This window comes from Eurosta solidaginis, chromosome 2, assembly GCF_040869045.1.
Source record: "Eurosta solidaginis isolate ZX-2024a chromosome 2, ASM4086904v1, whole genome shotgun sequence".
Lineage (NCBI taxonomy): Eukaryota > Metazoa > Arthropoda > Insecta > Diptera > Tephritidae > Eurosta > Eurosta solidaginis.
This window is the reverse complement of record NC_090320.1, coordinates 270,342,147-270,369,053: the sequence shown is the minus strand read 5'-3', so window position 1 is coordinate 270,369,053 and position 26,907 is coordinate 270,342,147. Positions and strand designations below refer to the sequence as shown.

The following is a 26,907-nucleotide window of genomic DNA, read 5'->3' as shown; positions in this document are numbered from 1 at the left end:
AAGAACTTCAGTTCAATGAACGACGCCGCAATGTTTTCAGACGCAATAAAGCGGAAAAATGTCAGCATGCAGTCATAAAAGGAAAAACGAAAGATAAGAAAAAAAGTGCAGAAATGAAAAGAAGAATTTAGCGGCAAATGTAAACTGAATGTCCTTATATATATGTACAGCGTCAAACAGGAAAAGGGCAGTGGTTATTTTTATCAAATTTCATCAATAAATTTCAAAATTTTTTTTTATTTTGAATATTTTCAGGATAAACTACAATGCTTTTATATACACAACTGTACTTGTATACAGGGTATTATAGCTTTGATTGGTTAACGGTTGGTTGTACAGGTATAAAGGAATCGAGATAGATATCGACTTCCATAAATCAAAATCATCAGTATCGAAAAAAATTTGATTAAGCCCTGTCTATCCGCCCGTCTGTCTATAATTTGAGAAAATATTTATTATTTAAGAATTCATGAGCTTAACACCGGCTTACAATAATTGAATATTCAATTCTTATATTTTTCTAAGAGAAACTGAAAAGAAAGAATGAAACATTTACTGGCATATTGCGGTGGTACCATTTCGAAAACCGCCACGTAATCATCAATAGGCAATTTCGTAATGTTATCAAAGATTTCACCGAACCACTAGGCCTAGTGGTTAAGGCAATTGCAGTTTCACCGTGTGATTCGCGGTTCGAATCTCGGTGAAACCTTTGATAACATTACGAAATTGCCTATTGATGATTACGTGGCGGTTTTCGAAATGGTACCACCGCAATATGCCAGTAAATGTTTCATTCTTTCTTTTCAGTTTCTCTTAGAAAAATATAATAATTGAATATTCAATTATTGTAAGCCGGTGTTAAGCTCATGAATTCTTAAATAATAAGTATAAATTGAACACACCATTAAACAAACAAACATAAAAACTGAGAAAATATTGAGATATCTTCACCAAATTCGTTATACGCGCTTACCTGGACCCATAATAGATTGGTGTTGAAAATGAGCGAAATCGGATGATAATCACGCACCTTTTTCGATATCGAAAATTTAGAAAAATTTAAAAAAATTTTTAAAATTCAAAAACTAATGCCGCTAAACTAATGAAATTTGATAGGTGGATTGGGTTTATGACGCAAAACATAAATTCCAAAAAATGTTGGAATATGGGCGTGGCACCATCCACATTTAGAAGAAAATTTTTTAAAAGTTTAACAAGCCATACATCAAAATCCGGTGAAGATATTACATTGAAATTTGGCAGAGGCACTATCCTTACCAAATTATATAGACTGAGTGAAGATAATAAAAATTGGTTTAGTACCACGCCCACTTTTCTTAAAGGTCTAACCATTAACAAAGTTTGCAATAACTCTATGCTATTAAACTAAATTTGGCTGATATTCTACGTCAGTAGTGCTATAGTTGAGCTAAGAACAAAACAAAAACAAATTTTGAAAATGGGTGTGACCCGCCCCTTTCTTTATTACCCTTTCCAAAATACTTTTATGTCATAAGTCGAGCAAGAATCTCCAACCCAGAACCAAATTTGACATACAAATTTTTTTTCATAGCTACAACTGTTAAGAGTTCAGAATATAACCATATATATATTTTTGCGCAGTCTTATAACCTTATTAACCACACAAAGCAAGCAATAACAGTGTTTCAAGTGTACAGCTGGGTATATAATGTTTGGTTTCACCCGAACTTAGGGTTTCTTACTTGTTGTAATTGAAACTTTGTAAACCAGTTTCGAAAACAGTTAAAAAAAAAACACAAATTCGAGAAAATTTTACAAAAACTTCGAACTTTTTGTATATAAAAAAATTATTCACCCTTTTAATGGAGAAAAATCTAAAATACCGTTCAACAAAAAAACTGTCAAAAATCATTGCAAATTTCGAGTGTCCTATAACATATACTTTGTTAGATTAAAATTGTTTGGGCTACAAAAATGCTAGGATCAAAAACTTCAGGTAACTCTATATAAAAGGTTAGAAAATTTTCTGAAGTTCTCGAATTTTTTTGAAAACAAATATGAGTTTGTTTTCCATAGTTTCAGTTATAGAATGCTTAGAAATTTTTGCCGGAAAAATATCAAATACATTATGAACAAGTCAGGACGGGACTGTCTTCATACCTTTCATGAATGGCGCTGAAACATAATCTTATCCTCATAATATCTAAATAATCGGGTGTATAAGATACGAAATATATAGTGAATAAATGTACATACATACCTAAGCGATTTTTAAGATAAATATAAAATAAAAAATAGGTAGGTAGTTTGTGTGAGGATGCAAAATTTCACGTTATTTGTGGTCTGCATGTAATAGCTTTGACAATGAATCACTTATCTCAACAAAATATAAAGTAAACGTAAGTATTTGATAAAATATGAAGCTTCTAGCCGTTAAAAAGGGGGCGGAAATGACAGTTTATATGGGGTATATTCTATATAAACCAACGATCTCTACGATTTATTCAGACATTAATGAATGCCCTATATGTAAGCATTTGATGAAATTTGAATCTTCTAGCTGTTAAACATAGGCCTAAACACCCACGCTGTTAGTTCTGCTTACTCCAAACTGAAAAAAGCGGTAAAAATGGGTTTGATGGTGAATGAGGACAAAACGAAGTATTTTCTGTCATCGAGCAAAGAGTCAGCGCATACGCGTCATGGCAACCACGTTACTGTTGGCAGCCATAATTTCGAAATAGTAAAAGACTTCGTTTATTTGGGAACCAGCATCAACACTAGTAACAAAATCAGCACTGAAATCCAGCGAAGAATCAATCTTGCCAATAAATGCTACTTTGGACTAGGTAGGCAATTGAAAAGTAAAGTCCTCTCTCGGCGAACGAAAATCATACTCTACAAGTCACTTATCGTACCCGTCCTGCTATATGGGGCAGAAGCATGAACCATGACAACAGCAGATGAAGCGACGTTGGGAGTGTTCGAGAGAAAAGTTCTTCGAAAGATTTATGGACCTCTACGCGTTGGCGATGGCGAGTACCGAAGAAGATTTAATAGTGAGCTGTACGAGCTATACGCACACATCAACATAGTCCAGGGAATTAAAACGCAGCGGCGGCGCTGGCTAGGCCATTTTATGCGAATGAATGATGATGCTCCGGCCAAGAAAGTGTTTCTATCGGAACCCGCCTATGGAAGCAGAGGTAGATGGCTCCGTTGGAAGGACGAGGTGGAAAACGATTTAAACTCCCTTGGTGTGACCAATTGGCGCCGGTTGGCGGAGCGACTGTTGGACGGCCATAACCGTTTAGACGGTTAAGCGCCAATTAAGTAAATAAGTAAGTAAGCTGTTAAAATGGGGCAGTAATTACGAAAAGCTTTTTTCTTGAACAATCAGTTGTGGGGAATATATGCTAGATATATATACGACCGATCTCATAAATTTTTTAGACAACAATATGCGCAATATATGAAAACATATGGTGAAGTTTGAAGCTTCAATCTAGTAAATTGAGGAAAATATGACAAAAATCCTCTTTTTTAAAAAAATCGGTTGTATGGGGGATATATGCTATAGTGGTCCGATCCGGCCGGTTCCGAGAAATGTCTAATCGGACACCTAAATATACCCGCTCACCACATTATATGAAGATATATCAAAAATTGAGGGACTAGTTTGCATACAAACAGACGGATGGACAGACGGACATGGCTAAATCAACTCAGCTCCTCATCCCGATTATTTCGGTATACTTATTGGTGGGTCTATCTCTTCTCCTTTAAGGACTTACAATTTAGAGATTCGTGACAAACTTTATATACAATTTCATTTTTATGAAAGGTATTTAAATAAATAAAAAATAAAATGAAAGTATTAAAATTAAAATAAATAAATAAACAGTAGATACACTTCAATTCACACAGAAGTGCAAAAGAAAGTAAACCTAATTTTTGATCATAATATCCATATCTTTATAGTTACAGTTTTCATAAAGCAGTGGCATCACAAATAATTTGCGTCATTAGAAAATTTAATGGGTGGAAAATTATTGCTAAAATTTTAAACATATAATAGAACAAAAGTTTGCATTTAAAACAAAGTTATTTAAATCGTATGACAAATTTAGAATGAAGCGAATTTTAAGCCTTAAGTTTTAATATTAAGCCACTGTGGGGCAAATCCGTAAGTAAAACCAATACAGCTCGCTTTCCATTTTTTCCTTATGAAACTAGAATTTGTATCCAAAAACCCACTTCGAGTTACTATTTCGAACATTTCAGTACATTGGAAACATAATTAATTTATTTGGAAAATTTTTAGTTTTTTTTCAATATTTCGACTTATGACTTTTTTCAAATATCTCGAGATTTTGAGGTTAAATTCACAAAACCGACTAAAAATTAGAAACCAGCGTACTAAAATACATCTGAGTACATAGGTTTAGTTCCATGTGCAGATCACTTTTGTGCGCCGGTGTTAATTTTAAAAATTTAAACAGAATAAATAGCTTTGGATGACAAAAAAAAATATTTGCAGGGGATTATTATTACTAAAGTTTTATGTAATAGTTTTCTGTCATGTTTTTGAGGCTGTGGCTAACTGCTCAAATTTTATAAGATAATCATAAATATTTTTTACAGTGGAATTACTTTTTTAATTTTAATCAAAAAAGTGCTTCTGAATTTTTTTGTTCGTACTGGTGAGGTAAACTGTCCCTATCCGTAAAGCTGCCATTGACTTTATTTACAAATATTAATATGCATAATTTTAGGCGCAGCATATGGCATGTGTGTAAGCTTATACAGCTGTTGTCCACAAAACGTATGCAATTTTATTTTCACTCAAAAAAGAAATTTATTTTTTATTCCTTCCCACTAGCGTATTTTAGGTTTTTTTCGAAAAATTTTCCATTTTAAACTTAACGCTTATTTCTGTTTAGAACGCACAAATGACACTCTTTAGCGTATATTCACCTTAATATCTGATTTTCCTTGAGAAAAAAAAAAGACGCAAATTCAAAACTTTGTTATACACTTTCGTTTCACACAAACTCAATGTTTATATCGTTACGTTTGCTAACGTCAACACTTAACTCGCCCGTTTAATTTTTGCTTAGCGTTTGGTTTGTTGCTTCTTTGGCGCCACTTGTTGAGCGAATGCTTTGCGGCTTCGTAGTTAAAGTGCCTTTTATAAAGCGTTAGCCGAATACAAAAAAGTGTAGTAAATACGAAACAAGCAAAAAAAAAAAAAAGAAAACAAGCAACAAAACGTTGTATTTTTTGCTATGCTATCAGCAGCCTCTTCATTGATAGGCGGATAACGTCTGCCACTCGTCATCATCGGCAACATCGAAATCAAAATCATCGTTTTGTGTGTTGGTGGTGGTGTTTTTGTTCACGCTGTCGCTTTTAGTCCTTTTCATCGAAGCTACTATCAGCCGATTTCATTTCAGCAACAAACATATACATAAACACACATATACTCGCACACATGCAAACAGGTGGCTGCGCGAGCCGACGCATTAGCGATGTGAAGAAATATTGCCAGTCAACTCATAGTAGATAAGGCATTCGTAAGGATTTGTGTTGATTTAGTTTTTTGTATACTCAGCTGAGCAGAGCTCACAGAGTATATTAATTTTGTTCGCATAACGGTATTCCGTAACGGCATAAACTAATCGAGATAGATATAGACTTTTATATATCAAAATGATCTGGGCGAAAAAAGAAATTCATTTAGCCATGTCCGTGTCCAGGTTGGTATGTAAGTGCCTGGGCACTCATCTCAGATCGCTATTTAAAATGAACGAATCGGACTATAACCACGCCCACTTTTTCGATATCGAAAGTGCGATAATTCATTACCAAAGAAGAATAAAGCGTTGAAACGTGGTAGGTGGATTAGCCTTATTACGCAAAATAGAAAATTAGTAAAATTTTAGACAATGGGCGTGGCACCGTCCACTTTTGAAAGAAGGTAATTTAAAAGTTTTGCAAGCTGTAATTGGGCAGTCGTTGAAGATATCATGATGAAATTTGCTAGGAGCGTTACTCCTATTACTATATATGTGCTAAATAAAAATTCTCAAGATCGGATGAAGAACAAGCCCACTTTAAAAAAAAAAAAATTTTTTTAAGTCAAATTTTAACAAAAAATTGAAAACTTTTCAGAATATAAGTAAATTATGTCAACATTCAACTCCAGTAATGATATGGTGTAACAAAATACAAAAATAAAAGAAAATTTCAAAATAGGCGTGGCTCCGCCCTTTTCCATTTAAATTGTCTAGAATACTTTTAATGCAATAAGTCGAACAAAAATTTACCAATCCTTGTGAAATTTGGTAGAGGCTTAGATTCTAGGACGATAACTGTTTTCTGTCAAAATGGGCGACATCGGTTGAAGCCACGCCCAGTTTTTATACACAGTCGACCGTCTGTTCTTCCGCTGGGCCGTTAACACGTTACTAAACTGAGTTCACCTACTTATCTGAACTCACTTTATCTTGGTATTAAAAATGGGCGAAATCCGACTATGACCACGCCCACTTTTTTGATATCGAAACTATCAAAAAAGCAAAAAAATGCCATAATTCTATACCATATACGAAAAAGGGATGAAACATGGTGATTGGATTGGTTGTTTGACGCAAAATATAACTTTAGAAAAAAACTTTGTAAAATGGGTGTGACACCTACCATATTAAGTAGAAGAAAATGAAAAAGTTCTGCAGGGCGAAATCAAAAGCCTTTGGAATCATCGCGGGAATACTGTTCGTGGTATAACATATGTAAATAAATTAGTGGTACCCGACAGATGATGTTCTGGGTCACACCGGTCCACATTTTGGTCGATATCTCGAAAACGCCTTCACATATACAACTAAGGGCCACTCCCTTTTAAAACCCTCCTTAATACCTTGCCATATAGCTGAGTATGTAATGTTCGGTTACACCCGAACTTAGCCTTCCTTACTTGTTTTTGTTTAACTTTTTTCTTACTTGTTTTTGTTTAACTTTTTTCTTGCAATAATGGAGTGTTCATTCCGGATATATTATGATTAATTTTTGTGTGGTTGGTGTTAGCTTCTGCTAAAAAAGCTCTCTCGTAGCAAAGCTCATTATTATGGTCGTATGAAAAGAGATAATGTAGAAAAAGTTGGCTCAGTAAAAAAAACATATATAAGATTTTTTTGCAGCTAAATCTAAATTTTTTCAACGTTCGAATTTCATAGTTTTTAAGTGCTTTATTCGTTACGTTATTGCTTTTTTTGGAAGCTGTATTACTATTTGTCAAATAATTTATCAAAAATGCTAGGTGTTGTAGGTATGAAAGTTGTCACTTGCTAGAAAAAAAATTTGACTATATTTTTAGTCGACTTTTTTTTGTCTAAGATTTAGTTACTTGGCTTGCTTTTGTTTGCATTGTTGCAAAAAACAACCTGCATTTTTGACAGATTTGATTTTCAAGTTTCACATGCATTATGACACACTTAGTTCCAAATTAAGGCTGAATAAACTAAGCCTTTGAATTGAGTTGACGTTGTTTACTTAGAAAAATTAAAAAAATAGTGAACATTGCAGTGTTTCAGAAAAATTCAGAAATCTTAATCACAAGCTTATTTTTCGGGAGCATGTCATTATTCTGTATTAAAAAATTCTGGGTGACAAAATTCTGTAAATTGCAAAAAAATTCTGCTTGAAAAAAATTCTACTTTTTTAAAATTCTGCTTTTTAAAATTCTGCTTTTTCAAAATTCTGCATGTTTAATTCTGGTAGTCAAAATTCCGGAATCATGGCATGGCGTAGCCGGTGTTGGATCGGCTGAGGGTTATTTTTTTAAAGTGCGGCCAAAGGCCGCATTCGCAGAACGGTGTATTACGCTACCACCACGGTTATACCACACACCCGGACTTGGCATGGCGCAGCCCAGGGTTATTTTTTAAAAGCGCGGCCGAAGGCCGCCTATGCAAAAAGGTGTTCTACGCAGAATTACTGTGCATGGCACACTTTTTTAAAATAATTACATGCCCTCTTTAACATTGTTAACATTATATTTTAATACAGAATTTTGAAATACAGAATTTTGAAAGCAGAAATTTAGAAAGCGGAATTTTAAAAAAGCAGAATTTTAAAAAGCAGAATTTTCTTTTTAGAATTTTGTACATACAGAATTTCGACACCAACCCTTATTTTTTATAGCCAGTATCAAGAAAAATCACTTTAGCTGAGTTTTTGAAATGTATGAGTATATGAATGGTAAGTCTGCATATGAAAAGCCTATGACAGCTTAAAATTTTTCTTGTTACCAAAGGTGGGGAGATTACACAGGCCCACAAAATTTGGCAAACTTCCAGAAATGAGCTATTACTTCATGTCTTCAGTACACCAAATCTGAATATCAAATCTGATTTTTCATTTTAGTACTTGCTTTTGAGATATTTTTATACAAAGGTACGAATATCACGTTTTACGGCTGCATTCAATACCTAATTTTGCCACGAAAATTAATTTTCATTAAAACCTTAGATGTTTGAAAGCAGAATGATTACCCATATAAACGCTTGTTATTTCTTCCCGATATTTATTTGTGCTACATTGATATATCCATAGGTGCATACGTTTTTATACTCTACGTACTAGAACATAGCGAATTAAAGCATAATGTGTAGCATACTTTCAGGCAGACTTCCTTAAATTGGGTATGAACTTTTGTGGCGGATGGAGTGGTCGACATAATTTCTTTAAACTTAAAAGTCTTGTTTTATTAGTTTACTAGCAGACCAGGCAAGTGTTGTTCTGCCCTAAAATTGGTCTATCTGCATACATTTTAATAAGGTTTTTCCGTCTAACTCTGCCCTCCCCCTCTTCACTTTTTCTTAATCCTTTTATTCACTCCTCCCTCCGTCTTTTTCGCTTCATCTATCGCTATCTTTGTCCCACTCTATCTCTTTCAGGGTCTCCTGCTCCTTCCCTCTTTTCTCTTCCATCAAGTTCTTCTCATTCTACTTCATCCCTTATTGCCAGTCTCAGAGCGTCGTATGTATTTTGTTCCAGTCCCATTCCGAGTCCCAGTATCTCTCCGAGTCTCAGTCCTAATGCCAGTCCCAATCCGTCTCTGGTCTACTTCCCGGAAAAAAGGATCGTAAATACTAATATATGCAAATTTATATACCAAATTTAAGGCAAATCGAATAGGATGTATGTAAATAGGTATGTGGGTATTATTAATTCATGTCCTTATTTCGGCTTCGCATGTATATTTATCAGTTTTGCCAGGTTGATGCGACTAAATTGAATATCACAATGAAAATTACTTTAAAGCTCTCAGCAACAGCTTTCATTTGACATCTATATTACACACACATTCTAGGGGTATCCGGGTCCACGGTTTGGCCTATATCTCGAGACCCTAGTTACCCAGTGGTACGAAAAATACCCCGTATCAATGTACTCACAAACAGCCACCATTTGATACCCATAATGAAAAAACACATCCTAGTGTTACCCTGATCCACGTTTTGGCCTATATCTCGAGACCCTAGTCACAAATAGGTATGAAAATTACCCCGTACTAAGCACTCATCAACCGCTTTCATTTGTTATCCATATTGTATAAACACATTCTAGGGGTACCCGGGTCCACGTTTTGGCCTATATCTCGAGACCCTAGTAACCAATAGGTATGAAAACTACCCTGTACTAAAGGACTCATCAACAGGTTTCATTTGATAGCCATAAGTGTGCACGGGCCCACGTTTTGGCCCATATCACAACACCTTAGTCACCCAGGGGTAAGCAAATTACCCTCTACTAAAGCACTCATCAACAGCTTTCATTTGTTATCCATATTCTATAAACAGATTCTAGGGGTACCCGGGTCCACGTTTTGGCATATATATCGAGACCCTAGTCTCCCAGAGGTACGAAAAATATCCCGTGTCAAAGTACTCATAAACAGCTTCCATTTGATACCCCTATTGTACAAACACATCCCATGATTACCCAGGTCCACGTTTTGATATCAAGACACTAGCAAAAACGGGATAAAAAGTATCCTATGTCCGTCTCCTGGTTCCAGGCTACCTCTCCACCAATTTCCAGCCAAATCGGTTCGTCCGTTCTTGAGTTATAAATAGTGTAACTAACACCACTTTCTTTTATATTGTGACGAATATTAGCATCAATAAGCTGCTACTAAATAAATGCACAACAACAATAAAGCAGCCACTCTTATGTAGAAGGCGACGAAGAGATATCTCACACACACACACATGTAGTCATCAGCCGAAGTAGTTACTCACACATACACACGCTTATGACTATGAGAAACGCATAAACTACAAATATACATGTATACTGGTGGTAACCAAGCAGGAGATTCTAGAAGGTGAAACGTCTAGACCTTTGGAGAAATATGCTGACGAGGCAACAGAGAGCATAAAAGCAGTGCAAGCTGAGTAATAACTAAACAGTTTTGATTTAAACAGGCTATTGGTTGTGAAGTATAATTGTGAAGTACTACTCCCAAAGTAATCTAAATAAAATCAGTTTGCAATACTGAATATTGGAGTTATTTATTCAACAGTTTAGCGATTCGAACGTTAGCATAAGGTTTCAAATAAGCGGAGTTTCTCAAAATTCGGTACAATATATATATATTCTATAACTTAAAGTACTTCCGAGTACACTACATTTTTAGTTTTATTGTCTCAAGGTAGCAGTATAGTTTGTTCTGAGGGTTCCCAGTTCTCGATATTGCAACATACAACTGCCCATGGGCGAAACCTTCTGCACGCAAGTCAATACCAACATTGTGGAAAGTTTGGAATTGTGATTTGTTGATTGTGACTGCAAAAAATTTTCTTCGAAGAATATTGGTATGCGGGGTATGAACGATATCTCTCCGGCCGCAGGCCCCGTGAGGATCATTGCCTCGAGGATATTTTTATGCATTTGTTTTATTCGTAATCTCGTTCCATTGCATAGAGTTGGTGGCTTGAGGTTACGCAGCAAAATAATTGGAGTATTGTTTTTAACTTAAAATTATGGGGCGGTATGCCAGAGGGATTAAGCGAATTTAAAAATTCAATTGGATAGTGTACGGCGTCTTCATTATTAAGAACAGTGTCATTTGATATATACTCTTTAACTTCGACAGATACTCTATTTAGAATTATGTTATTTATTTTGTCTACAGTCTTATTCCTTGGTGAAATGATAGCCCATTCGCATAGCTTGCTGGATAGTTATTCAATATTTGGGTAAACTTCTGATATTAATGCGCTCACGTTATGTACCACATTTCCAAGCTTTGAATCTACTATAAAGTAGCCGTTCTCAGTGAAAATTTTACCATCTCCAATACCTAATAAATCCTGGGAAATGTACTTATAGTTCCGTTAAGATTCGTTGTCATTTGATCTTAGGTCTTTTAATGTATGATCTACTGCTTCAATATGTACTCGGTTAGTCATTGTACACTCATCCCACACTATAAGAATTGCCTCTTGTATTATTTTAGCTAGTGGCCCGTTCTTTCGAATGAACCAAACCTTTTCTTCTTGGAGGGACACGTTTAAGGGTAATTTAAAAGTGGATTGGGCTGTTCGACCACCAGATAAAAGAGTCGCTGCAATTCCCGATGATGCTACCGGCAGCGCCACGTGACCTTTACATCTGGCATATGCGAGAAGAAAAATAAGTAAAAAGATTTTTCCACAACCACCAAGAGCATCTAAGAAAAAAGCTTGACCTCTTTCGTTTTCAATATTGTCAACGACTTTATCATATGTCAGCTGCTGATCCGAAACCATTTTCGATATATTAGCTTGAAGTTAGTCATTTAATTAATTTGAGGCACATGGGCGCATCGTGATTGTCTTAAAACAGCACTCCGGCCATTGTATATCACGATTTGAGGAAGGCAACCCAAAACTGGATAATTGTTTTTCGCAAAGGCCTATTACTTTGTCCTCGATGTCAATCAAACCTTAAAAGAAATGTTAACTACTTATTCAATCATTAGGCATCATAATAGTAGTAAAATTTTTTCAAACCATGATTTATTAAATCCTCAGAAATTTGTAGATCGGGATCGTTACGCCTTCTGCGTTAATTGAAAAGGAAGTCTTCACAGAAGTCATCCTTGAACGTGTCTCATAATAACTCAGCACTTGACGGCTGACAAAAAACTATTAAAATGGAAAATAACTCTCTTGGCCTTGGCGGCGAATGCAAAAGAGCTGCTTCAGCTATGGCATTTTTCAAATGGTCGTCGTTTTCCAAAAGTTGTAGTTCTCTGCAAGCGGCTTGAAAAGTTGGGAAAACTATACCATTTACAGTCCTCAAGCTTTCAAGCAATAAACGTATATAAAAACATTCCGTTTGATTGGGGTGTACTTTGGAAACTCTACCAAGCTCCAAATCCTTTTTAATGCCTGGGTTACCTTCAATAGATATTCCGCGCTTCCTTCTGGAAAATTTATTATGCTCCACGTATAATAAGATGGCACTTCATGATAAAGAAGAGTTTTCGAAAACTAATCGGTAGCGCATAGTTCAAAAAATGCCATCAACGTAGTTTTACGGGGGTTTTCCAGAACTCGGTTTACATTATCTTCCAAGAAGTACACTCGTTGCCCATTCTCTAAATGCACTGACAAGTGTACAATAGTTGGTTATCGCTCATGGATGGGAAAATCAAAAAAAAAAAAAAAAAAACGCAGAAAGACTCCGTAGTGCTTATATACGGACGGTTGAGATTTTTGAATCTCATCTGAAGTATTTTGAAGAGAAAATGTAGCTTGATCTGTGCCCTTATTAACATATTTGCAAATGTATTTAATAGCTTTAACGGAATGACAGTACTCAACGTTAATATGTGCCGAAAAACATCGGCAAAAGTACAGAGCAATAAGGAACAACCCATCTATTGTCTATGCTGGTCATAGTTCCACGCACATCAAGGTCGGTAGTATTACCTCCGTTGAAACTGTTGAATAAATAACTCCAGTATTCAGTAATGCAAAATGGTACTTCACAATAACACTTATACTTCAAAACTAATTGCTTGTTTAAATCAAACTGATTACTGACTACTCAGCATTCGCTGCTTTTATACTCTCTGTTGCCTCGTCCACCCATTTCTCCTAAGGTCTAGTAACTTCGCGAACTTCATACTTGGTTACCAGCCATATATATACATGTTTTTGTAGTTATAGCCTCTCGCATAGGCTTGTGCGTGTGTATATGTGAGTACTGCTTCGGCTGATGGTGAGTATCTCTCTATTGCTTTGTATATATGTGGGTAAATGATGACTAATGTGTTTATGTAGCTTGCTTGTGTCTTCATTTAGTAACCTTAGGGATGTGAGATCAATTAGCGATGCTAATATTCATCACAATATTTTTTAAATAACAGCTGATAAAGTGACATTATAGTCAATGGCATAACGATTAGACAGCCAAAAAATATTGCAATCCCCATCGCAAGTAAATAAATGTAGGTGTACGACTTATCATCTCCTTTCCCGGCGCTTTTGATTCCTCTCCCCTCTGCTGCTTCCCCTAACTCCCATTCTCATTCTACTCCACCCTCACTCTCACCCTCACATTCACCACCATATTTGGATTAATATCCAAAAAAAAAAAAAGAAATATTCAAATAAAAACGGTTTTGTATAGATATAACCGTCAATACCTTTTCTTTAATACCCATAATCTTCTAATATATACAATTCTTGTGTCTGAAAAGGCTAAACCGATTCTCATGAAATTTTGTGAGCATATTCGGTAGGTCTGATAATCGGCCAACGCCTACCTTTTTCGCTAAAAATGATGAAATTACTAATTACCAAATTGGCCGTTATATAAGCGCCAATGAAGTTGTATGGCGTATCTTCGGTTTCCAAATTCATGAACGGGATTCAGCAGTTATCCCTTTAGCTGTCCATCTTGAAAATGGCCAGCGCGTATATTTCATGAACGAGACCGTGCGTGATCGTGTTATGAATCCCCCAAAAACTACGCTCACAGAATTTTTTGAATTATGTGTTCGTGCGGATGCTTTTGGTGCCTTCGCACAAACACTGCTCTATTCAGAAGAACCGCAATATTTTACATGGGCTCAATTGAAAAAATAGATGCCTAGAAAGAAAGGTACATTAGTTGTTGCGTATCCCAGTTTATTGAAATCAAAAAATTTGGGTCGCATATATACAGTGAATCCTAGGCAGACTGAGTGCTTTTATCTGCGACTGTTGTTGGTTAATGTGAAGGGACCATTATCATTTCATGATATACATAAAGGGTCAATTATACTTACATAGCATAGAAGGGCACAGCAACATTGTTCTCAAAAACAATATTTTCTCAATGGGAATTGCGTGTACTTGATTAGACTACGCAGTGCATTGCATTGAATTGCATTGCATGAATGTCTGTTGAATTTTGATTTCTATGTATGCGCTGTGGGCGCGACTCTCTCACTCTTCTTGCTGTTAGCATTGTTAGTGCAAATAGTGGAAAAATGAGGATCACTCTCAGAGCAAACCATATTGCTTGCTTGTGTTTGTGTATATTTTACATACTAACTTTATTTGTGTGTATGTTTCTTGTTAGCGATGGTCTATGTACCCTACGTAAAGTATAACCAGATATATGTTTCACATGCTATGCACTGCTTTGTCATGCAATGCACTGTAAGTATAATTAGACCTTAAAGTAGATGGGCAACAGTACGCAACATATACAGGTTACTGCCTTGGTTTAGGCTTGCTAGAAGACGACAATCATTGGTATAGTATGCTTACTGAAGCAGCATTAAACTGCCCTGCAGCACAAACTACTACTATTTGCTGTAGTACTAACTACATGTTTCCCAGCCCGAGCACAGATGTTGTGAGATAATCACAAAAACGCAATTGTCACACATTATAAGTCCATACTGAACAATTCTTGAAATCCACCACTTTGGTGTCATACCTACTACTACTCCTAAATGCACCACTGTGTCAAACACGCGGCAACACCAGAAATACAAAAATCTAAGTTTAACGAAGCCATCTAACGATATAAGCAGTCCGAGCGGTGCGGTATCAATTACATTGAATAATACACAGCGACACAATGATTGATGATATTTTATATAGACATAGTACAAGGTGCAACGATGTAACGATGTCATTCAGTGATGCAATATACAATGATGCATTGATTGCTATCGAAGATTTTTGTATTACCATTGCGAATTTACCAATCAGGAATTACGGAATGACTTCAACAAATCCGAATGTATCTGATTTACTCAACACAGATATGAATCGTGTACTACAGTGCGATACTTCAGAAATGGCATGCATTGTTAGTTGCTTTATTTCGCTATTAAATGATGAGCGAAAAATAATTTGCGACCACATTATGCTGGCAGTTTCTGCTGGGCAAGGGGATTCTTTTTTTTTTTTTGATGCACCAGGTGGAAATGGAAAAAGCATTCCTTATTTCGCTACTTCTTGCCGAAATACGATCAGGAAATTGCATCGCATTAAATGCTGCATCGTTAGGCATTACAGCCACTTCATGGATGGAGGCAAAACGGTGCATTCAGCATTTCAGTTGCCACTGAACATCCAAAATAAACCTGATGTAATGTGCAATATAAAGAAACAGTCGTCAATGGCCACAGTGCTGAAACAGTGTAAAATTATTATCTGGAATGAATGCACTATGGCACACAAGCAATCGCTTGAGGAATTGGATAGGATATTGATAGAAAAAAAACAAAACGATAAACTATTTGGCGGCACTTTGTTGCTCCTGTCAGGTGATTTCAGGCAAACCCTTCCCGTTATTCCACGTTCGAAGTATGCTGATGAAATTAACGCTTGCTTAAAAACATCACGACTGTGGCGCAATGTTGAAAAAGTACAACTGACGTTGAACAGGCGTGATTAAATGTTTCAGGATCCGTCCGCCGAAACTTTCTCGAAATAATTGTTAGAGATTGGTGATGCAAAAGTTCCTGTACATGAAAATATTGGATGCATCAAATTACAGAGGGACTTCTGTACGATCGTCAATTCGCAAAGTACTCTCATCGACAACACATTTCCCGATGTCCACACACAATATAAAAATCATAAGTGGCTGGCAGAAAGAGCGATTTTAGCAGCACAAAATTCGGATGGCAATGAGTTAAATTTCGAAATACAACAGCTGTTGCCAGGGGACTTGGTGCCATACAAATCTGTCGATGCAGTTTGCGTTGCCAACGAATCTGTAAACTTTCCAATTGAGTTTTTAAACTCATTGGATTTACCAGGCATGCCACCACACCATTTACAATTGAGGGTTGGATCTCCGGTCATTCTGCTTTGTAATTTGAACCCAAAGCGGCTATGCAATGATACACGATTATTCATTAAAAAATTAATGAAAAATGTCATTGAAGCCAGCATTTTGAATGGCAAGTTTCAAGGCGAAAATATATTACTGCCACGATTATGATTCCTACAGATGTGCCAATTGAACTCAAATGTATTCAATACCCAATTAGATTAGCATTAGCAATGACGATCAATAAGTCACAAAGCTTATGTGGCTTAGATTTGGAAACACCATGCTTCTCCGACGGACAACAATATGTAGCATTTTCTCGTGTGGGAAAACCATCCAGTTTGTTTATATTGCGCTGAGCGGTTAATCTTAATGTTTTTTCAAACTGCCACAATAAACAGTAATAATATAAATATAGTTAAAAAAAGTAAGGACCGGACTGTCTTCGGCTATGCCGAAGACTTCATACCTTTCACGAATGGGGCTGAACAATAATTTTATCCCGTTCGTAATCTCTGAATAATCGGATGTATGAGATAAGAAATATCTAGTGAACAGATCTACATACCTTAACGATTTTTAAGATAAATATAAAATAAAAAACAGGTAGGTACTTTGTGTGAGGATGCAAAGTTTCAGGTTTTTTGTGGTCTGCGTGTAGAAACTATGACTACGAATCACGTATTTCAACAATATATGACGTAAACGTAACTATTTGATGAAATCTGATGAATTTTGAAGCTTCTAGCCGTAAAAAGGGGGCAAAAATTAGAGTTTATATGGGGTATATAATATATATACCACCGATCTCTATGATTTTTTCAGACAACAATATATGCTATATACGTAAGTATTTGGTGAAATTTGAAGCTTCTAGCTGTTAAAATGGGGCCGAAATCGTAAAAAAAAATATATATACTATATATATATACTATATATACCATCATATATATATTATATATATCACCGATCTCTATGATTTTTTGACAAAACAATACATACTATATACGTAAGCAATCGGTGAAATTTGAAGCTTATAGCTGTTAAAATGGGGTAGAAATTGCGAAAAGTTTCTTATCTGAACAATCGGTTGTATGAGATATATACTATATATACAACCGATCTCTATGATTTTTTCAGACAACAATATATGCTATATACGTAAGTATTCGTTGAAATTTGAAGCTTCTAGATGTTAAAATGGGGCTAAAATTTGCGAAAATATATATATATATACTATATATATATACTATATATACCACCATATATATACTATATATACCACCGATCTTTACGATTTTTTCAGACAACAATATATGCTATATATGTAAGCATTCGTTGAAATTTTAAGCCTCTAGCTCTTAAAATAGGGCAGTAATTACGAAAAGTTCCTTATCTGAACAATCGGTTGTGGGGGATATATACTATATATATGACCGATCTCATAAATTTTTTCAGGAAAAAATATGTGCAATATACGAAAGTATATGGTGAAGTTTGAAGCTTTAATCTGTTAAATTGGGTAAGATATTACAAAAATCCTCTTTTTCTGAAAAATCGGTTGTATGGAGGATATATGCTATAGTGGTCCGATCCGGTCGGTTCCGACAAATGTCTAATCGGACACCCAAATACACCCGCTCACCAAATTTTATCAAGATATCTCAAAAATTGAGGGACTAGTTTGCATACAAACAGACAGACGGACAGACGGACATGGCTAAATCAACTCAGCTCTTCAACCTGATTATTTCGGTATACTTAATGGTGGGTCTACCTATTTTCCTTTAAGGACTTACAATTTTCGGTTTCGTGACGAAATTAATATACTATTTCATTTTCATGAAAGGTATAAAAAAAATAAAACACCCATAGTTTTGTTTAGTACGCATATTCATACATCTGTAGCTGCACCCACATCACCATCACCACGCTAACAGTGCGTATACGTAACATAAAAATAAGAGTGACTCATATATAAGTAAAAATCTAATATATATTAGGGTGTTAAACATATTAAAAACAATGTTTTATTAGTTACTAAGAGTCTTAATTTAAATAATATCTGTTATTTTAACAACGAATAGTTTACTACCATAAATAAAGTATATTTTCACTGTCTACAACGCTTTCGATTATAAGTACAACCCTCTACTCTAATGGTAAGTTTGTTATTTCTATTGAACTAAAACAATATTAGATAGAGATACTGTTTTTGGCAAAACAACGCTTGCCGGGTCAGCTAGTACTTTTATATTTTATAATATATATTTTGAAAGCCGTTTTTTTTTGGACCGCAAAGCTCGGGTACGGCTGAACCGATTGAGATGTAATTTTGAGCATAGATTTGGTGATGGCTCGACATGGTTATAGGCTAAAAAAACTGCAAAATTTTGAAACGTTTTTGAGATATCGACCAAAATGTGGATCAGAGTAACCCTAAAATGTGTTCATACGATATGGGTATCACACGATAGGCATTAAGGAGGATATTAATGCAAGGTAGTTTTAATTTTGTTACCTTAGTTGGTTTGGGAGATATCGAAAATGTGGACCAGGGTAACCTCAGAAGGTTTATATACATATACTATCTGACCCGGAAAGCGTTGTTTTGCTAAAAACAGTATCTCTATCTAATATTGTTTTAGTTCAATAGAAATAACAAACTTGCCATTGGAGTGTAGGGTTGTATTTATAATCGAAAGCGTTGTAGACAGTGAAAATATACTTTATTTATGGCAGTAAACTATTCGTTGTTAAAATAACAGATATTATTTAAATTACGACTCTTAGTAACTATTAAAACATTGTTTTTAATATGTTTAACACCCTAATATATATTAGATTTTTACTTATATATGAGTCACTCTTATTTTTATGTTACGTATACGCACTGTTAGCGTGGTGATGGTGATGTGGGTGCAGCTACAGATGTATGAATATGCGTACTAAACAAAAATATGGGTGTTTTATTCTTTTTAAACTATATTTATATTATTACTGTTTATTTTTTTTTTTGTTTATTGTGACAGTTTGAAAAAACATTAAGATTAACCGCTCAGCGCAATATAAACAAACTGGGTGGTTTTCCCACACGAGAAAATGCTACATATAGTTGTCCGTGGGAAAAGCATGGTGTTTCCAAATCTAAGCCACATAAGCTTTGTGACTTATTGATCGTCATTGCTAATGCTAATCTAATTGGGTATTGAATACGTTTGAGTTCAATTGGCACATCTGTAGGAATCATTATCGTGGTAGTAATATATTTTCGCCTTGAAACTTGCCATACAAAATGCTGGCTTCAATGACGTTTTCATTAATTTTTTAATGACTAATCGTGTACCATTGCATAGCCGTGGTGGGTCCAATTTACCAAGCAGAATGACCGGAGATCCAGCCTTCAATTGTAAATGGTGTGGTGGCATGCCTGGTAAATCCAATGAATTTAAAAACTCAATTGGAAAGTTTACAGATTCGTTGGCAATGCAAGCTGCATCGACAGATTTGTATGCCACCAAGTCCCATGGCAAAAGCTATTGTATTTTGAAATTTAACTCATTGCCATCCGAATTTGGTGCTGCTAAAATCGCCACTTATGATTTCTATATTGTGTGTGGACATCGGGAAGTATGTTGTCGATGAGAGTACTTTGCGAATTGACGATCGTACATAAGTCCCTCTGTAATTTTATGCATCCAATATTTTCATATACAGGAACTTTTCCATCACCAATATCTAACAATTGTTTCGAGAAAGTTTCGGCGGACGGTTCCTGAAGCATTTGAACACGCATATTCAACGCCAGTTGTACTTTTTCAACATTGGGTCACAGTCGTGATGTTTGTAAGCAAGCGTTAATTTGATCAGCGTACGTCGAACATGGAAAAACGGGAAGGATTTGCCTGAAATCACCTGACAGGAGTAACAAAGTGCCGCCAAATAGTTTATCGATTTGTTTTTTTTTTCTATCAATGTCCTATCCAATGCCTCAAGCGATTGTTTGTGTGCCATAGTGCGTTCATCTCAGATAATAAGTTTACACTATTTCAGCACTGTGGCCATTGACGACTGTTTCTTTATATTGCACATTGCATCAGGTTTATTTTGGATGTTCAGTGGCAACTGAAATGCTGAATGCGCCGTTTTGCCTCCATCTATTAAAGTGGCTGTAATGCCTAACGATGCAGCATCTAATGCGATGCAATTTCCTGATCGTATTTCGGCAAGTAGTAGCGAAATAAGGAATGTTTTTTCCATTTCCACCTGGTGCATCAAAAAAAAAAAAAAAAAAGAATCCCCTTGCCCTGCAGAAACTGCCAGCATAATGCGGTCGTAAATTATTTTTCGCTCATCATTTAATAGCGAAATAAAGCAACTAACAATGCATGCCATTTCTGAAGTGTCGCACTGTAGTACACGATTCATATCTGTGTTGAGTAAATCAGATACATTCGGATTTGTTGAAGTCATTCCGTAATTCCTGATTGGTAAGTTCGCCATGGTAATACAAAAATCTTCGATAGCAATCAATGCATCATTGTATATTGCATCACTGAATGACATCGTTAGATCGTTGCACCTTGTACTATGTCTATATAAAATATCATCAATCATTGTGTCGCTGTGTATTATTCAATGTAATTGATACCGCACCGCTCGGACTGCTTATATCGTTGGATGTCTTCGTTAAACTCAACTGGTAGATTTTTGTATTTCTGGCGTTGCCGCGTGTTTGACACAGTGGTGCATTTAGGAGTAGTAGTAGGTATGACACCAAAGTGGTGGATTTCAAGAATTGTTCAGTATGGACTTATAATGTGTGACAATTGGGTTTTTGTGATTATATCACAACATCTGTGCTCGGGCCGGGAAACATGTAGTTAGTACTACAGCAAATAGTAGACGAATTTGTGCTGCTATGCAGTTTAATGCTGCTTCAGCAAGCATACTCTCCCAATGGTTGTCGTTTTCTAGCAAGCCTAAAGCAAGGCAGTAACCTGTAGTTGTTGCGTACTGTTGCCCATCTATTTTAAGGTCTAATTATACTTACAGTGCATTGAATGACAAAGCAGTGCATAGCATGTGAAACATAGATCTGGTTATACTTTACGTAGCGTACATAGACCATCGCTAACAAGAAACATACACACAAATAAAGTTAGTATGTAAAATATACACAAACTCAAGCAAGCAATATGGTTTGCTCTGAGAGTGATCCTCATTTTTCCACTATTTGCACTAACAATGTTAACAGCAAGAAGAGTGAGAGAGTCGCGCCCACAGCGCATACATAGAAATCAAAATTCAACAGGCATTCATGCAATGCAATTCAGTGCAATGCACTGCGTAGTCTAATAAAGTACACGCAAATGCCATTGAGAAAATATTGTTTTTGAGAACAATGTTGCTGTGCCCTGTGTGATAATGGCCACTCCACACTAACGAACAACACTCGCAGATAAAAGCACTCAGTCTGCCTAGGATTGACTGTATATACGCGACCCAAATTATTTGATTTCAATAAACCGGGGCACGCATCAACTGGTGTTCCTTACTTTATAGGCATCCATTTTTTCGATTGAGCCCATGTAAATATTGTGGTACTTCTGAATAGAGCAGTGTTTGTGCGAAGGCACCAAAAGCATCCGCACGACGACATAATTCAAAAAATTATGTGAGCGTAATACGATCAAGCGCTGTCTCGTTCGTGAAATATACGCGCTGACCGTTTTCAAGATGCACAGCTAAATGGACAGCAGCTGGATCCCGTTCATGAATTTGGAAACCAAAGATACGCCAGACAGCTTTCATTGGAGCTTATATAACGGCGAATTTGGTAATTAGTAATTTCATCATTTTTATTCAATGGAGGAGCTTGTATATTAGTATTTTCAATTCCAAATGCAGCCATATCACTTCCTTTATTTACATACTTGCAGATATATTTTATACTCTTCACCGAACTGCAGAACTCTACATTAATACGGGCATTGAATGTTTTGCTCAACAGAGGTGGATATGATACCACCCAACGATTTTTAATGTCAATTTCTGTGTTTCCGATAATTTTGGTGAATAATTGTGCGCATTATCTGTACTTCTTCGATGATATATTGGATATCCATCACCATGTGTGACCGTATCGTTGGTAAAATCTTTCGGAAAGCGCTTTGTGCGATTACCATTTACCATGCAAGGTGATGTAGGTATCCCCACGGACCATGGATCATGTTTGTAGTAACAATATTAAACAATAATTGATCAGTCTACGGATCTGGACTTTCTGCAGAAATTGAATTATCGATGTCTTCAGGAGGTATTTTGTCGACGAACCAGATCAAAATGTAGACATTTGGTAATCCTCGCTTCTGCCGCTCAACCGAATACATCCAACATCGTGTGGGGCCAAATACATTCAACTTTACTATGAAACTGGCCAAAGACTTTAACTTTTGTTTAAAGATACGCGCTGTGATGTCATGACGATGTATTAAATTTTTTCCTGGCAATAGCAACGATGTAATTTCTTGCCATTTTGGATTACACGTAAAAATTATGAAAAAACATGGTCGTCCATATTCGCGACCGAAAGTCATAGCATCCTGTATGTATTCCTGCATGTGATGCGGACTTCCTATGTAAGATGATGGCAGGATGACATAGTCACATAAAAATTTCTATACAGGGTCGCCCCTCGGCAGTGGTCTTGGCGTGATGTACTCCCGAGGAGATTTAGGTCGAGTTTCTTCTCCAAATTGCATCGTGCTTATTTTAATTTCCTACATATGTACATGTTTTATGCCGACTCCGAACGACATCCGCTAAGCATATGAATTTCCACTGAGAAGCTTTCATTTAGAAAAACTGTTTCTAAAGTATTTTGATGTCACTTCTTCCGCGATTTTCCGTGTATATTCTTAATAATGAATAAATTGCCTATTACGTGATCTCGTTGTTTAATATTTATGCAACATCCGTCTGGTCTCTTCCAAAAAATTAGTGAATATTGGAGAGCATCATATGAACGGTGGGTATCATTAATAAACTGAAGATTATTATTTCTTCTTCGAATCACGATTTGGATCGTAGCTGTATTATCGCCAACCATGGTCCCTGCAACGTCATCAACTACAGGTGCGTTGAATCTGCGTTTATGCGCTGCAGCTGGTGTTTTATCAGTGTTGATAACAATGGCGTGATTGTCACTTTCTGGCTTATGCATGATATAACCGACTAGTTACACAAATTATTATAATTTTTCATAAAACCTGTTAAAAGTTTACCCTTCTTGCTTTTTGCTGTACAACAAGAAAAATAGCCTCACTGCGCAGACATTTTTTAGTGTTACAAAGTGTAATATCTATTTTTTTAATATAACCGATTGATTACACAAATTATTATAATTTTTAATTTATTAAACAGTTTTAAGAAGATATAGCAAATAAAATATTTTTGGCCGCCTAAAACTTGAAAATCTACCTATGTGCGATGATGTCAAGGAATGTGGATCAAAGTCTGCACAAATTTTTCAGAAATGGTCACTTACTGGGCAAAAATGTGTAAATAGTGACATGCTTTATGTTAGCCGCCTCATTTTACTCTAGGTAGAGGCAGATCCCCTGAAGATGTTATCCAATATGGTCGGCGAAAAAGACCCTACAAGTTGAATCAGATGCAGTTTCATGCATTGCTATCTTGGGAACTCCTAATATGAACCCTTCTTAGTCCATTCCAATCCAAAGCATGCATATCTGCAGATTTTAAATACAACAAAAGTTTCAAAGTGCAATTTTTTGTATTAATTTCCAAGCTTAAACAATTTATATTGTCAAATATACTCGCACAGTTTTGAAAGCTTTTTACCTAAATTGTAGCAGTGCTGCAAATTTCCATTGGAATATTAGTTTAGGTACCTAAAATTTAGCCTAACTCGCACCCAGCCTAAGTCTCAAAAAATCGAATACATATGTTTGTTGTTTCATTCCCAGAGGATCGGACGAGTCTCTTATCTTCATTTTCTCTTTTGCTAGCTCCAACAATCTTGTACGGCACCACAACTCAACACTGGCAAACGCTCCGAGTGGCATGAAAAGCTTCTCTGGAAATATGCAGCTGCTTTACGGAGTTGAGATTATGTAGGCCTTGTTCCGAAAATTTGTGGAGAATATTAAAAAAAAGGAGCACGGCGCAAATTGGAAGAGGGGGTTGTCCTAGATCTCGTCGGAGAAAAATCTCACCATTTTTTTTTTGCTATCACATGTTGAAGGCGTTCCCGGAAAAGTAAAATCTGGATAATTTGATCATTTGAAAAAATCATTACGGTTAGAAATTTTTCAAATTTCCTACTGGGTTTCTCACAAAACGCTTTAGTGCTTGCATGCGAGTGGATTAGTGCATGTGCTGTTGCATAGATTTAGGCATTTAGTTTGTGCGCTGCGAAATAGAAATAAGTTGGAAATTTTGGTTTTGCTCTTTATCATTTTCCACTTGATATTGACACATTGATTAAAGTGCTTTAGCAAATGTCAATTAAGTGCACTGCCATGACAATGTTTGGCATTAAACGGTTTTGATATTGTAATATGCAGATATGTACCGTTAACAGGTATGATATGATATCGTACTTATACATAATTAAAGGACACTTGTTGTTGACGCTTTGTCAATTTTGCACAGATTGGCTTTATTCGTTTTAATTTGTTTTTTTCTTTAAGTTTTTTGTTTGTTTTGTTTAACAACCGTTATGATTACTCAATGGGCGCTTTTTGCTAATTCTGTTTATAATAATAATATAATAATAATCTGTTTATAATAATGAAAAATATTTTTTTAGCATATTTTCTCTCTAAGCTGGCGATAAAATTTCTACATTGAATTAAGTGTGTTGTTTTGAGCTGCGCTTGCTTCTCTTACATGTTTTGTATAATTTCAAATGCATTCGAAAATTATCCTTGCTTTTTCGTCCTGTTATTGCATTTTGCTTACTGCAATTTATTAAAGTAAATATTTCTTTGTTTCCAAGTCTGCTCTTGTTTTGTTTGCATATGTGTTAATGTGCATGTGTTTGTGCATGCTGTTAGTATTCTTGCATTTGCTTAGAAATTTTAATCGACTGCTGGTTCTTGTTCTTCTTCTTCCTCTTCGATCGGCAGTTCCTCCTCCTCGACCATTTCCTCCTCAACGATTTCTTCCTCGACACGTTCACCAATTATAATCTCCTCAGCAAGTTGATACAGTTCACGCATATCCTATTTTTAAATAGTATTATTTACAATCATTGAAACGAAAAGTGCATTCGTAAAGGGTTATTCCATTTTAAATCGATTATTTTTGGTTAAAAATTATATGGGTTAATGCGTTTCTTAAATAAACTTAAAAATTGGTGAGGGAGAGTCTCGACATTTTTCATTCTTTTTTTGTTTTTTATACCTTTCATGAACACGAAATGGTATATTAACTTTGGTCCGATGTTTATAACGTTGAGAAATATAGAAGATAGACTCACCATTAAGTATACTGAATTGATCAGCGCGACGAACTGAGGTGATATAGCCATGTCCGTCTGTCCGTCCGTCTGTCTGTTTGAACGCAAACTAGTCCCTCAAATTTTGAGATATCTCAATGAAATTTGGCACAAGGATGTATTTTTGTATTATATTAGACATTTGTCGGATCCGGTAGGATCGGACCACTATAACATATATCTCCAATACAACCGATCGTTCAGAAACTCTGTGATATATATTTTAATATATCATAGAAGATATCCTGAAAAAATCACTTTGATCGGAGCTATATATAGTATATATCCCATACAACCGATCGTTCAGATAGAATGATTTTTAGCAATTTCTCCCTTAATTTCCAATATAAAAACGTTAAACTTGGTGAAATTTATTCCAATATGTCATAGAAGATTTCATAAAACAATCATTTCAATCGGAGCTATATATAATATGTATCCCATACAACTGATCGTTCAGATAGAAAGATTTTTAGCCATTTCTCCCTTAATTTCCAATATAAAAACGTTAAATTTGGTGATATATATTCTAATATATCATAGAAGATATCCTGAAAAAATCACTTTGATCGGAGCTATATATAGTATATATCCCATACAACCGATCGTTCAGATAGAAGGATTTTTAGCAATTTCTCCCTTAATTTCCAATATAAAAACGTTAAACTTGGTGAAATTTATTCTAATATGTCATAGAAGATTTCATAAAACAATCATTTCAATCGGAGCTATATATAATATGTATCCCATACAACTGATCGTTCAGATAGAAAGATTTTTAGCCATTTCTCCCTTAATTTCCAATATAAAAACGTTAAACTTGGTGATATTTATTCTAATATGTCATAGAAGATTTCATGAAACAATCATTTCCATCAGAGCTATATATAATATATATCCCATACAACCGATCGTTCAGATAGAAAGATTTTTGGCCATTTCTCCCTTAGTTTCGAATATAAAAACGTGAAACTTGGTGATATATAATCTAATATATCATAGAAGATTTCCTGTAAAAATCATTTCTATCGGAGCTATATATAATATATATCCCATAC

The 26,907-nt window shown here is 35.5% G+C and overlaps 2 protein-coding genes across 3 annotated transcripts in view; both read right to left on the bottom strand.

Moving 5' to 3' along the window:
- Window positions 1–5,131, bottom strand: part of LOC137242769 (uncharacterized) — a 121,430-nt gene extending 116,299 nt beyond the window's left edge. The window contains exon 1 of the mRNA XM_067770022.1: window positions 4,963–5,131. The gene's annotated coding sequence lies outside the window, so the exon portion shown is untranslated. The remainder of the gene's footprint in view (window positions 1–4,962) is intronic.
- A 19,871-nt stretch (window positions 5,132–25,002) lies between these two features.
- Window positions 25,003–26,907, bottom strand: part of LOC137242768 (golgin subfamily A member 6-like protein 22) — a 102,939-nt gene continuing 101,034 nt past the window's right edge. For both annotated transcript variants that reach the window (XM_067770020.1, XM_067770021.1), the window contains exon 8: window positions 25,003–25,574. In XM_067770020.1, coding sequence (XP_067626121.1) covers window positions 25,431–25,574 — 144 coding nt within the window. In that variant the 3' untranslated portion in view covers window positions 25,003–25,430. The remainder of the gene's footprint in view (window positions 25,575–26,907) is intronic.